Here is a 14,886-nt window from a genome sequence, read left to right as displayed (position 1 = left end):
ATGTATCTTGGATAGCACATTAGTCCAGCACAGCAATTTGTAGTACTATCAGATGAAATTTGCGAAAGCAAAAAGTCGTAAGTGAGGGTGAAAAAAATAAATGAAAATGCTAAGACACCCCACTCATCACACCAGCCAACATAATCAGAACCAAGGAAGCTTTCAGCTGGCCAGACTCCTAGCAATATAGTTGGAAAACAAAATATACCATTATGAACCACACATCACTTAGCACACTGACCACTGCTACATATCCTTGCTTCTGCATTACTCAGTGTGACACACCGTCTCGGGATTTACCGAAGGACGAGTAGGTCGAATTCAGTGGCCCTCAGAATTTGTTGAACTCCAGAATATGCATCTGACAGTTCCTGCCATCTAGAAAGAACTGAAACAATACACAAAGAGTAAAGGAGCTTACGACGACAATTCGGTCCGACTTGTACTATTTACAAAGTCACACTAACAGAAAAGATTGTTGTTTAATGTTCGCCGGTAAACGGTCTGGCACGGGTCTTAAACATAAGATTAACCCGTCAATGGTGCAGCATGTAAGGTGCAGGCAGGGTTCTGCCAGGGCTCCATGGTCGCAACTGCAATGACGTGCTCACTTCATCTCAACTTGCCCTCGCTCTGAAGAGTGTAACACTAGACTCTGGAGCTCATGGTCGGAGAAGTGGGTCACGCAGTCGCCTTGACATTTCCCAGGGTGATCATTCACGTCAAGTGAAGTACCGTTTACAGCCCTCTGGCGGGGGCAGCCCTATGTCAAGGGTACGGTGACTCTTTCAACTCCAGTTGAGCCATTCCTGGCACTCTGGCCGCAGCCCGAGTGCCAGAACGATTCAGGAGATTCTCTAGAGGTGTGTTTAACACCTTAACGCCTTCCTTCCTCTGATGGTTTGCTAACAGAAAAGAGTGAAGAAACCAGTATGAATAGGCGAGCGGGAAAAAAGACGGGAACAAGAGAGGGGGAAGTAGGGGTAGTAGTAGGTAGGTAGAGGAAGAAATCGTAGTAGAAGAAATAGTGGCTGTAGAAAGTAGGGAAAGTATTGGCAAAAGAGAAAAAAGGGGAGTGAAAGGAGAAAGTCAAACGTAAAGGTACTAGCAATAGTAGAGAAAGGGAGGGGGGAAACTAGGTAGAAGAAAAATTGTGGGGTCAGTTTAAGGACAAGAAAAAGGAGCCCTGTAGGAGAGCCAAGTGTCCGCAAGGGGTAGGACCAAATGCAGGTGGGAAAAACAAGCAAGCAAGCAATATACAAGCAAGTCCCCATGAAGGGGTGAGCGGGGAAGACTGGACAGGCAAAGACTAATTCTTGAGAGGATTGCCCTTAGTCTTAAAAAAAGAGCCATGGCTTGACCCAGCAGCTAGGTTGATGGACTGACTAGCAGAACACAATAGGCCGAAAAGGAAAACAAAGAAAGAAAATGGAAAAAATGGAAAAGGAGAAGAAACGATGAAGTTGGGAGCATTTGACAATGTAATGAGGAAGAAAGGCATCTACAGAGACAAAGCCATGAATAAGATTCATATTACGAAAGTGGTGTATAAGGGATGCTTCAACAAGATGGTGACTGTGAAAGCTACAATCTGGGTAAACAGTTTTAACAAAGAACCAGTCAATAGGATGACTGTGATCTCTAACATGACAGAAAAGAGCATTATTGGTGTCGGTATTCCTAACACTTCTTCTGTGTTCTTTGAGTCTGTCAGAGAGCGACCAGTCTTTCCATAGTATTGGAGAGGCCAGGAGCAGCGTGAGAGTAAACACATGGAGCATTTACTTTGTATCTCTCCTCCCGCTATAGATGCCCCTGGTGTCTAATCTATTTCACGCTCCTCTTGTCCTCTCCAATACTTTGGAGAGACTGACAGACTCAAAGAACACAAAAGAAGTGTTAGGCTCACCGACACCAGTAATGCTCTGTTCTCTCAGGTTTGAGATCACAGTCATCCTATTGACTGGTCCTCTTCTAAAGCTGTCTACACTACTTCTAGCCTTCAGAGTCGCTGTCTTCTTGAAGCTTCCCTGACACACAACTTTTCTTGTATGAATCTTAGTCGTGGCTTTGTCTCTGTAGATGCCTTCCTTTCTTATTAGATTAACAAATGCTCCAAACTTCAGAACACTCGTGATTTAAACTGACCCTTTCTTCTACTCCTTTCCCATTTGTTTCCCTTCCTTTTCTTTTTCCTTTCTTCGGCCTATTGTGTTCTGTTAGTTTTCCCTTCCTGCGTCTGGTCCTACCTCTTGCGGACGCTTGACTCTCCTGCACTATTCTTTTTTCATGTCCTAAGACCGACTCCACTTCTACTTCTACTTAGTCTTCTTTCTCCATTCCTCTACTATTGCTACTACCTTCTCTTTTGCCTCCCTTCATTCTCTCTTTTTCCTCTTGCCACTAAACTACTCCCCCTACTTTCTTCTACCACTATCTCTTCCACTAATACTTCCACTACCACTAATTCCCCTTCTCCCTTTCTTGTTCCACTCCCTTCTCCCGCTCGCCTGTATCTACTGGCTTCCTCACTCTTTTCTCACCGTGACACAGAACCTCTTGCAGACGTTAGCTGTTTAATACATCTCCAAAGATTCTCCTGAATCGTTCTGGCACTCGGACTGCGGCTTGAGTGCCAGGAATGGCACAACTGGAGTCGAGTCACCGCGCCCTTGTCACAGGGTTGCTCCTGCCATAGGGCTGCCCCTGCCATAGGGCTGCCCCTGCCATAGGGCTGCCCCTGCCATAGGGCTGTAAACGATACTCTGCTTGATATATTAAACACATGTGCAACTCTTGGGTATCTTTATTGAGGAAACGTTTCGCCACACAGAGGCTTCATCAGTCCATACAATGAAGAATGGAGAAGAAGAGTTTGAAGTAATCAGTCCCTCAGCCTCTCGAGTCGATGTAATCAGCCCATCAATCTTGAAAAGAATGCAGTATATGTGCGAACAAGTGGCTTATATACTGTAGCCAGGTGAGGTGCAGCAGTCGTAAATGGTATCACACTCGACAAGTCCAAATATGGAAGTGGGTCATTCCTAAAGAGTAAGCAAGTGAAGAATGTTGTTGTGCCTGACAGGAATGTAGATAAATGGTTCAGAAAAGCGACAAGTTGATAAATAAAGATACCCAAGTGTTGCACATGTGTCTAATTTATAAACTTATCGGTCCTCTGAACCATTTACTTGACACGAAGACGGCTCACTGCGCCCTTGTCATAGGGATGCTCCCGCCATAGGGCTGTAAACGGTACAACACTGGTACATAAGAAAGAAGGAACACTGCAACAGGCCTACTGACCCATGAGGAGCAGGTCCATGTCCTCCCCCGGATTAGCCCAATGACCCACCAAGTCTGGTCACCTCCACTCAAGGAAGGAGCACGGCACCAGACCCAGCAGCACAAGCTAGTCAGGTCCAACTCACACCCACCCAAACCCAGTCATGTATTTATCTAACCTATTTTTAAAACTAAACAACGTTTTAGCCTCAATAACTGTACTTGGAAGTTTGTTCCACTCATCCACTACTGTTACCAAACCAGTGCTTTCCTATATCCTTCTTGAATCAGAAATTTTCCAGCTTGAAACCATTGCTGCGACTCCTCTCTTGGCTGGAAATTTTCAGCACGCTATTTACATCCCCTTTATTTATTCCTGTTTTCCATTTATACACATCGATCATATCCCCCCTAATTCTACGCCTTTCGAGAGAGTGAAGATTCAGGGCCCTCAGTCTATCCTCATAGGGAAGATTTCTGATACATGGGATCATCTTTGTCATCCTCCTCTGTATGTTTTCCAGAACATTTATATTCATTCTGTAATACGGTGACCAGAACTGTGCAGCATAGTCTAAATGAGGCCTAACCAAGGATATACAGAGTTGAAGAACAACCTGAGGATTTCTATTATTTATACTTCTAGATATGAAACCAAGAATTCTGTTAGCTTTATTGTGAACACTAATGCACTGTTGTCTTGGTTGTAGATTACTGCTAACCAGAACTCCTAAATCCTTTTTGCAATCAGTAGTATTAAGATCTACATTATTCAGTTTGTATGTGGCATGGTTATTTACCTGTCCAACATTTAGAACTTTGCATTTGTCTATATTAAACGGCATCTGCCACTTCTCCAGCCATTGCATCAGTTTATTCAAATCATCTTGGAGTATTCTAATGTCCTCATTAGAATGAATTGACTGGCCTATTTTGTTGTCATCAGCAAATTAGCTTATATCGCTATTTATTCCCTCATATATGTCGTTTATGTAAATTGTGAGCAACAACGGGCCCAACACTGACCCCTGAGGAACACCGCTTGTAACGTGCCCCCATTCTGATTTCTCCCCATTTATGCAAACTCTCTGCTGCCTATTTGTCAGCCATGCCTCTACCCAGGAAAATATTTCTCCTCCTATTCCGCGTGCCTTAAGTTTCCTCAATAGCCTCTGGTGTGGAACTCTATTGAAAGCCTTACTAAAGTCCATATACACAATATATTCATTACCATGATCTACCTCCTCAAACACCTTAGTGAAAAAATAAATTCGTAAGACAGGAACGCCCCTTTGTAAAACCGTGTTGAGATTCATTAATCAATCTGTGCCTATCAAGATGGCTACGAATTGCTTCGGCAATTATTGATTCCACTATGGAGGTAAGGCTTATTTGTCTATAGTTCCAAGCCAAGGACCTGTCACCTGCCTTGTAAATAGGCATTACATTTGCCATTTTCCACTTATCAGGCACTGTGCCAGTTTGTAGTGATACGTTAAAAAGATTAGCCGAAGTTATGCTAAGTTCCTCTTTACATTCCTTTAACACCCTTGCAAACAGTTTATCAGGACCTGGGGATTTGTTAGGTTTTAGTTTCTCTATTTGTCTGAGGACCATGTCACTAGTTACCGCAATCGTACATAGTTTATTATCGTCCTGTTCTATATAATCTACTATTTTCAGGAATATCGCTAGTATTTTCCTGGGTGAAAACTGAGAGGAAGTTGGTATTGAGAATTTCGCCCACATCCTTGTCACTGTCAGTGATTCGCTATGCAGGTGAAACATTTCTCAGAAGCACTTTCTAATTACTGTTTGTTTTCATCAGCTACAATTTGATGGTATTCCTGTTTAATCTACTGTTACAATTAATGTACAGTAGCACTTAGTAATACATTTATGTTTTTAAGCATCTGCAATATAAGGTACTGAGAGATGTTGCTGTTTGTCACACTGTCTAAAATTTAATGAACATAATTGCTTATAAAGGGTATTAAACAATATACAAAATATCGTAAGTATGAACTTGGAATAAACTCCCTAGATGGAAGAAGGGCAGAAAGATAAGAGAAGTGACACAGACATGTCATGTCATATCATCTCAGAAAATAGATTCCTGATATGATCTCAGCTAATTCAATATATTACTGCTATATATTTATGATTCCCGAGACCAGATCACACGCCGGTAACTGCCAGCTGGTAATTGTCCCACTCAACCTGAATTAACCAGCTGGTGACCAGCTGGTTAATTTCATTCCCCTCAAGGGAGGTTCCGTGACGCTGGTGAGGGGCTCTTGATCTAGGGAATTGGTTCTGTGCTCCAGTTCCGTGAATTAAGCCTGAATACCTTCCTCCCCCCCCCCCCACAGGCGCTGTATAATCCTACGGGTTTAGCGCTTCCCCATGATTGTAATAATAATTCTTTTCATTGCTTAAGGTTAAGGTCACTGTCCCTCAACAATGTGACCCATAGATTTTCCCACTATATATACAAAAACTCTTCACAATCGTTTTCTGCTGATCTCAGAGAAATCGAAATGTAATCTCCTTTCGTCTCCTCTTTCTGTTTACATAAATGTTTTTATCTATAGTAAATGATTACCACGAACCTTTACTGTCATCCACTGAATTCTCCTCCATCTGTAGAAGTTCGAGTTGTTCCTTCTGTATGATCCTGGAGGGTAAAGTGAACAGGTGGATGAGTAAGTCCTCCTCTGGCAGGGCTTGGTACTGGCCACTCTTGAAGTCATAGAGCACCTGGTCATCTCGGTGTGCACTTCTGCTGCTCAGGGTAATTTCTATCTCATACTCTTCGACTCTCTGTGTGCCAGTAAATAGTCTGTTACTAAAAATGTGTTTGCCTAGTCTAGTGCTATTTTTTTTAAAGGAATCTCTTTTTTTCTGAACTATTGATACTGTAAAGAAACTTAATCGTTTATTGGTTTCAGTAGGAACTATTTTTGTAAATAACGTTCCATATGCTCAGTTCTGGTCTCCATATCACAGAATGAATATAAATTCGTTAGAAAATATTGAGCGAAGAATGACAAAATTAATACACAGCATTAGAAATCTTCCGTATGAAGAAAGATAGAGGGAGAATTCTTCGGGACGAAATTGATAAGGCTTCTAGACACAACGTAGTGATAGAAGGGGATTTTAACTTCAGTCAAATTGACTGGAATTCTTTGACCGGTAATCTGGAGTCCAGTGACTTTATGGAAGTAATTCAGGCCTGTTGTCTAAAGTAGTGTGTAACAGAGTCTACCAGAGGTAATAATTTGCTCGACCTAGTCTTGTCAAATAAAGAAACCCTGGTAAATAATCTGGTGAACACTGAAGAGCCTGGCGCGAGTAATCAGAAATCCATTGTTTTTAATAATACCTGTACGAAAATATGGATAATACGGTGAAAGTCCATTGTAATCTGCTAAGCGAAAATCTGTGACTGTTACTGAATTATCCCTACTGTTAAATTTCCAATTGGTATTAGAGGAAATCGATTTGTGGTTGCTCGGGCAAAGCTCCTCTGTAATCTCATAATTATCACCTCCAGGAAGTCGTTTGACTCATGATTCCCAGTCAATGAATTCCAGTCTATTTGACTAAAATTAGTCTCCTAATATTACTACGTTATTGGCCTTAAAAATCTCCAAAAGTAGTCTCCCTTGGTTCATATTCAAATCTGAGGAATGGTAAATCATGCCAAAAAATAAATTGTTCATAATCTTCCCAAAATTCTACCGAGATTCTGTGTAGTCTTCCAGTTTAATACTCGCATTTATGCAGTAATTTAAGTGTTCTCTGGCATTTAGTGCCACCGTGTCTCCCTTCCCGTTTCTTCTATCATCGTGGAATAACTTAATACCTCTGAATGTGACACTCAGCAGGCATGTCCATATTCTTCCTATCAAACCATGTCTCAGTTATGGCAAATACTTCAGTGTTACCCGCACTTGCAACAAATCTCATCTCATTCATCTATTTTCTAGTGCTACAACTTTCTAAAAATTTCTCTTATGTATTTTAAAGATTGATTTTTGCAAAATTATAGCATATACAAATTTTCGCTTGCCTTATTCGGCAAGAAGAGCGTTGCTATGTAAGCCAAAATCATAAGTTTCTCCTATTCGACACTATAATATATATATATATATATATATATATATATATATATATATAGATATATATATATATATATATATATATATATATATATATACATATATATATACACATATATATATACACATATATATATATACATATATATAAATATATATATATATATATATATACATATATATATACATATATATATATATACATATATATATATATATTTATGTATGTATATATATATATATATATATATATATATATATATATATATATATATATATATATATATATATACACACACACTGACTTTCCAGTATTCACCAGTAGCTTTACATCAAACTGGTTTCATTATAACTGCCAATATTGCTACATTGAGAATTTATCCTGCTCATTTCTTTTGTATTATAGTTAACTGCTTTCCCACATGAACCCATACCATTATTTCCAGCACTGGCACTGACCAGTGCCCCCACTCCTTCCCTAGATAATTAAACACCAACCCTGGCATACACGTCATTTCTGCCATAGGAAAGGTTTCAGCTGTCCATACATGGTACTGTATTGTCCTTACAGTGTTCGTCCAGCCAGCAATTAACACCAGTTGCCCTGGACAACTATTCATTTCCCACTCCTCTCCTTGGCAAAATGCCACATATTAAAGGGTTCCCTCCCATCTTCCTAATTTTGTCTATCGCTGATCTATTCCTACTAATCAGGTTCATACTGCTACGCCTGCCAACATCATTGCCTACAGTACTGAGACAGAATCTGAAACCTGTACTCTTTGTTGACTACTCAGCCTTAATATCAAGTTCAGGTCAAGTGTCAGTGAACACAATAGCAAATAACGAACTTAAAATGAAAATATATGTTTTAGGAAGAAACCCTGGATGCAGTTGAGTTTTTGTTCAGTCACTTTTCAACATGCCAGTATCAACAATCACATCATTAATTGGGAAGTTACCTCCATCAAACATAAATCACATTGCATCTACAAATGCTAGAATCTGCTCTCATAGCTACCACCCCCAGTTTCACCATCTCAGAGGGACAATGGAAACCAGACATCATTTCAAAATTCGCCCTCAAGAAGTACACATCAGCATCCAGCTTAACACCAAATGCCAGCACAAGAACAGCACTCACATAGCACAAAGGAACTTCCTAACCAATTTTAAGTTTCTATGCATTACTCGTCTTGGTCCATAGGTTCGGTTTCCTATAAATTCTAACATTAATGTTAAAAACAATAGACTGAATGGATAAATCAAGCACCTTGACTGATTTAAATGATTACAATATGGTTAGCTGTGATGTTACTTCTTTATTTACAAAAGTTCCACTTGATGATTTATTAGATTTCCCATCTGAAGAACTTGTTAATTGCGATTTACCACTGCTAGTACCTACTATTAATGAGCAAATTAAACTTATTGTTGATGCAAAGTTTGTGTTTGATGGTGAGTTTTAAACTAAGAAGTTTGGCATGGGAAATCCTCTCTCACCTGTCCTTAATATACGAAATTTTTAGAAACTAGATTGCTTAACAAAATCCTTACCAATAGAGTTAATATATATATAAACCATTTCCTTATTAAAATCTAACTCATTCCATAAATTTTTAATGTTAAATTTGAACAAAATAACTCATTGCCTTTTCTCGATGTTTTAATTAAGGGGAACAATGATTTTAAACTTAAAATTTGCAGGAAACCAACAAATAGCTGTTCTTATTTACGCTATTATTATTTATGCCATAACAGAGTTAAACTTTCAGTATTCTCATCAGTGTTTTCGAGAGCTTTACGGATTTGCAGCCCAGAGTTCATAAATGAAGAAATCTTGAAGATTTATTAAATAGCTAACAATCTAAAATACACAAAGCACTTAAAACTGCTAGAAATACTTCATACGATTTAAAAAGGGTCAGCCAATGTAATCCAATTAAAAATACGTTCGTTCTTCCTTACCATGTCAACTTTCATGATATACTTTCTCTACTTTAGAATTTTAATATCAAAGTTGTACTTAAAAATCCTGAAACAAAAAAAATTGATAAATTACCCCCCAAATGCTGATTTATGAGTCTACAAGATTCCTTGTAAAATATATATTTTATTACTGTTAAACTGGGAAAAGTCTTAGATTAAAACAACATGAATATAAGAAGTGTAGTTGTGTCTGAGAGGAATGTGTAGTGTGAATATAATGCAGAGAATCCGTTGTTTGGAAATTAGGAGGAGGTGCGGGATTACTTAGAGGGCTGAGGAGGGGTTGTTGAGGTGGTCCGGACATGTAGAGAGAATGGAACAAAACAGAATGAATTAGAGTGTATAAATCTATAGTGGAGGGAAGGCGGGGTAGGGGTCGGCCTAGGAAAGGTTAGAGGGAGGGGGTAAAGGAGGTTTTGTGTGCGAGGGGCTTGGACTTGAGGCAAACATACGTAAGCGTGTTAGAGGAGACATATAGTTTTTAGGACTTGACGTGCTGTTGGAGTGTGAGCAAAGTAACATTTATGAAGGGGTTCAGGGAAACCGACAGGCCGGACTTGAGTCCTGGAGATGGGAAGTACAGTGCCTGCACTCTGAAGGAGGGGTGTTAATGTTCCAGTTTTATAACTGAAGTGGAAGCTACAGTGATGGAGCGAATGAAAGTTTTTCATTTTTGGGCCACCCTGTCGTGGTGGAAGACGGCCGATGTGTTTAAAAAAATGTATCATTAGAAGTGGACAAGATTCTGATGCTATATTTATTCATGAAAGGAATTTTAACATCCAATTGATTTTCAAAAGGCTAAGAAAGTTATATGAAGCAGGTCCGTGGTTAAGAGAAATAGAATCAAGCTTTGAAAATTATGTAAACATTGCCTTTGGGTTGTACGAACTGGTTTCATATATAATTAATAAAATTTGGGAAGAATTTAAAATGCATTAGATAAATTCTTAAATTCTTAAAACGTGAGTAAAATATAATCTGTTAGGAAAGCCTTTCTAGCTAACAACATCGTTATACAAAGGTCAAGTGTTTTAAGGTAACCTGGAGATGTAGTCTCCCCCTTATATGCTTTCTGTTTATCATTTATTTTTACAGTTCCTTGATAATGTGAGAAATCACGAAAGCGCTTGGAATTCTATTATTTTTTTCCCAGAGGTTGTTCTGTATATTGTGATATCACGTGTTTACTGTGGCCTTATTGCTCATAAATATTACATATTTACATTATATATATATATATATATATATATATATAGATATATATATATATATATATATATATATATTATAACATTTTGGACCAAAAGAAGCTTAGAAGACATTTCTAACCTTATTATAACAAGCGCAATTTAATTTAGCATATTCCAACTAATTAAATTCTAGATTAGTTCACAATAATTTAATAATAAAACACAATGAAAAATATTTTTCTCGATAGGTTCAGAATGATTTTTGCGAAATTATTGCATACACAAATTTTCGCTTGCCTTATTTGGCAAGAAGAGAGTTGCCATTTAAACCAAAACCACAAGTTTTGCCTATTCGGCACGACATATATAAGCAAACAATTGCAAGACAAAGCTAGACAAACTACGAGGGTGGAAATCTTTAGCTTAAGTACTTTCATACTTCTCGGTGCGTCATCAGGAGCTGTACAATGCTGCAAATAAAGGAGTGAGGGGAATAGCGCAGTGCGGGTTTCCAGCAGCTGTAGCCTCGCTCTGAATGTGTAGCAACAGTCTGCTTGCCACACACCCCACCGCCTTCCCGTTCCCCCCCCCCCACCTAATAGGGGTAGGTGAGAGCCCCCAGATTTTCAGAAGTCAAGGAAATGGAAATTAGAAGATCAAATAGCCAGCCCCAAGCTTTTTCTAGTCGCTTAAAACAGGTCATTTGACTTGAGGAAATACGTTTTACAGTGAACAATATGTATGGGAACCGTTATTATTCTGCCATAGTCTGAGGTTCTAGAACGTTCCCAGGGGTACTCAGAAGTATCTCTTCATATATTCCTAAATAATGTCTACCAGTCTTTTCAGTATCGATTAATATACATTATTTGGGAATCTTCTATACCATTCCGATAATATTTCTATGATCCAAATTTCCTCTTCTAATATCCTTTAACCCTACTATGCATGCTATCACTTAATCTTGTGTATCTGTCAATGTATGGTACAGTAGCAACTAAACGGGTTAAACAGTATGCCGCCGCCATTCACGACACACGCAGCATGATGTTAGGTGCGTAGACACTGCTCGAGCGTCACCTATCCATTATGTAACCACCTGGCATAATGAGCAATCCTGTGATATTTTTTAGTATTGTTGTTTAAGATTGTATACAATAGACTTTACTAAGTAGCTCCCCTCATGGAACGTTCCTTGATGTTCGTGAGGGGCTCTTGTTCTTGGAAACTGGATCTGTGCTCCAGTTCCTTGAATTAAGCCTGAATACCTTCCATCCCCACCACAGGCGCTGTATAATCCTCCGGATTTAGAGGACACTGAGTTCATGGGACCTTGTAAACCCCACTATCTTTCATAGATGGAGTGTTTTTATTAATCAATTTCTGTTTTACTGTCCCAGTGTTTTTGAAAGCAAGGTTTATAATGATCTTTTTCAACGCCTCACAAAGGCAGACAAGGTTCTCATTGTATTTAAAATTAGTACAGTTTTCTTGGCAATCACTTCCTTAGGATCAGTCCTGTAGAAAGTATTCCTTGTTGACATTAGCGCCTTCTCGACAAAATCCCGTGGCATTGTTAAGATCGCCTGTCTGCGACTGTTAGCATCATGAACGTCACTCGTCAACTCTTCTCCCAATTCTCCCGTCTGTTTCGTTCCTTGACTTTTACTGTTACCTCCCACAAAGGTTCACTCAAAGTCCATAAAGCCGGACTCAAGTTAGTATGTTTAAGTGCCTAAGTGAACAGGTTCTACCGAAATCCCTTCTGCAGAACAGGTTGGTCAGGCTAGCTACTATACCCTTCGATCAACCACACAGGTTAGTGCTCATTAAAAATATTGACCTAGAATGACGTGAAAAGAAGATGCCTTTAATAGCAATGAGGAGAGCCAAGACGGTATTCTGTAATAAGATTCCCCCAGGCTGGCATGACTACTTAAAATTAAATGATTATATTTATAGGGAACTTAGAACAGTCAGACAGAACACAGAACACAGTCATACTAGGAAGTTAAGTAATCTCATAGCACAGAGTGGTTCGACCACACATGCAAATCCGGAGTTCGTTATGACCCTGTCTAGCAAAGAACTAAGTAACGACCAGCTGGCAGCACTACTAATGACGTTAATTATGAAAACGTAGCAAAATCGCTTTGCATGATGGAAAAAACATGGTGACTCACCACCTGATAAATTTAATATATGCAGAGGTATGGTATAGGGGAACATTACTCCATCTGGTGCTCACCAACTGCCCAATAAGATTCACAAAAGCTTATAAAGAACTCAATAACGATCAGATTCAGCACCTCTCGAGAGGCGATATATCTAAGGTAGTTGTTGTTTTGGATAAAGACGAATATTTAAGTAAAATGAACCATTTATTAAGAGAAATGTATGAATCTCTGATTAAGAACCCCACAGATCAAGTCAACAGCCATTTCAAGGAACTCCTTTAAACGTTATTGAAGGTGAATGATGAATTAATTAAATATCTGTCGGCTAGATCTGCAACTCTACCATATCTTTATGGGGCAATCAGGTCTCATAAACCGGGTACCCAGCCCGTCCTATTGTAAGTCCAGTAGGCTCAGTAGCATATAACCTGTCTAAATGGTTGGTCAAACTTCTAACTCCCATGGTTGGTAGGCTCACGGATACACATTAAAAATAATGTTGACGTTACTGAAAGGCTCTACAAATTTAATGTCCCACATGACTTTACCCTAGTGAGCTTTGATGTTACAGCTCTGTTCACTAGAGTCCCTGTCCCTGACTTGCTTACGTACTTTGAAGAGGAACTCGAGAACTTCCCCATCTCTTACCCTACGAACATAATAAATTAATTGATCCAACTTTGTATTTCTGATTGCAAATTTGTGTTTGAAGGGATAAACTATGCTCAAAATCAAGGTACGGCGACTGGAAATCCCAGTATCCCCTTAGCAACTTGTATATGGAATTTTGAGACTAGACTTCAAGTCATTCTCCCAGATATAGCCAGGTGGTTCAGATACGTAGATGATTTTCTTTGCCTATGGCCTAGGGATCACAACATTGATGAGTTCCTCCCTAGACTCTAGTACCTTCCATTAAATTAACAAAACATGAAATAAACACTTTGCCATTCCTAGATGTTTTAATCCATCGTATTGACAGAAAATTCAAATTTACAGTCTATAGGAAGTCCACCAATGTGTCGTCACACATTCATTACTATTCTAATCATGAATTTAGGGTAAAAAGGAGTGTGTGTTCCTCACAGTGTACTTGAGAGAGAGCCTTGCAGCCATCTGCAGTCCAGAGTACTTAGAGAACGAAATCAACAAGATATTCAACATAGCCACAAAACTGAGATATCCTAGGGATTTTGTCAAGAAGTCACTATGTTAGCAATGAAGACTTTCTACACAACTGAACCTAAGGAAGTGATAGCCAGGAAAAATGTACTATACAATGTGATTTCGTGTATAGGGCAAGGAGGAATAACATCTTGTAGGAGTGAGGAAGAGCCAGTTGTGAGTGTGGGGGAAGTTCGTGAGGCAGTAGGTAAAATGAAAGGGGGTAAGGCAGCCGGGATTGATGGGATAAAGATAGAAATGTTAAAAGCAGGTGGGGATATAGTTTTGGAGTGGTTGGTGCAATTATTTAATAAATGTATGGAAGAGGGTAAGGTACCTAGGGATTGGCAGAGAGCATGCATAGTTCCTTTGTATAAAGGCAAAGGGGATAAAAGAGAGTGCAAAAATTATAGGGGGATAAGTCTGTTGAGTGTACCTGGTAAAGTGTATGATAGAGTTATAATTGAAAGAATTAAGAGTAAGACGGAGAATAGGATAGCAGATGAACAAGGAGGCTTTAGGAAAGGTAGGGGGTGTGTGGACCAGGTGTTTACAGTGAAACATATAAGTGAACAGTATTTAGATAAGGCTAAAGAGGTCTTTGTGGCATTTATGGATTTGGAAAAGGCGTATGACAGGGTGGATAGGGGGGCAATGTGGCAGATGTTGCAAGTGTATGGTGTAGGAGGTAGGTTACTGAAAGCAGTGAAGAGTTTTTACGAGGATAGTGAGGCTCAAGTTAGAGTATGTAGGAAAGAGGGAAATTTTTTCCCAGTAAAAGTAGGCCTTAGACAAGGATGTGTGATGTCACCGTGGTTGTTTAATATATTTATAGATGGGGTTGTAAGAGAAGTAAATGCGAGGGTCTTGGCAAGAGGCGTGGAGTTAAAAGATAAAGAATCACACACAAAGTGGGAGTTGTCACAGCTGCTCTTTGCCGATGACACTGTG

At 39.3% G+C, this 14,886-nt stretch overlaps 1 protein-coding gene across 1 annotated transcript in view; it reads right to left on the bottom strand.

Annotated features, from left to right (window-relative positions):
* LOC128695501 (dynein axonemal intermediate chain 1-like) overlaps window positions 1–14,886 on the bottom strand; it is a 163,685-nt gene that overhangs the window by 91,620 nt on the left and 57,179 nt on the right. The window contains exon 3 of the mRNA XM_053786183.2: window positions 5,898–6,108. Coding sequence (XP_053642158.2) covers window positions 5,898–6,108 — 211 coding nt within the window. The remainder of the gene's footprint in view (window positions 1–5,897; window positions 6,109–14,886) is intronic.

The sequence above is a fragment of the Cherax quadricarinatus genome, chromosome 50, assembly GCF_038502225.1.
Source record: "Cherax quadricarinatus isolate ZL_2023a chromosome 50, ASM3850222v1, whole genome shotgun sequence".
Lineage (NCBI taxonomy): Eukaryota > Metazoa > Arthropoda > Malacostraca > Decapoda > Parastacidae > Cherax > Cherax quadricarinatus.
Note: the sequence above shows the minus strand (reverse complement) of the source record. Positions and strands in the feature narration are given on the sequence as shown.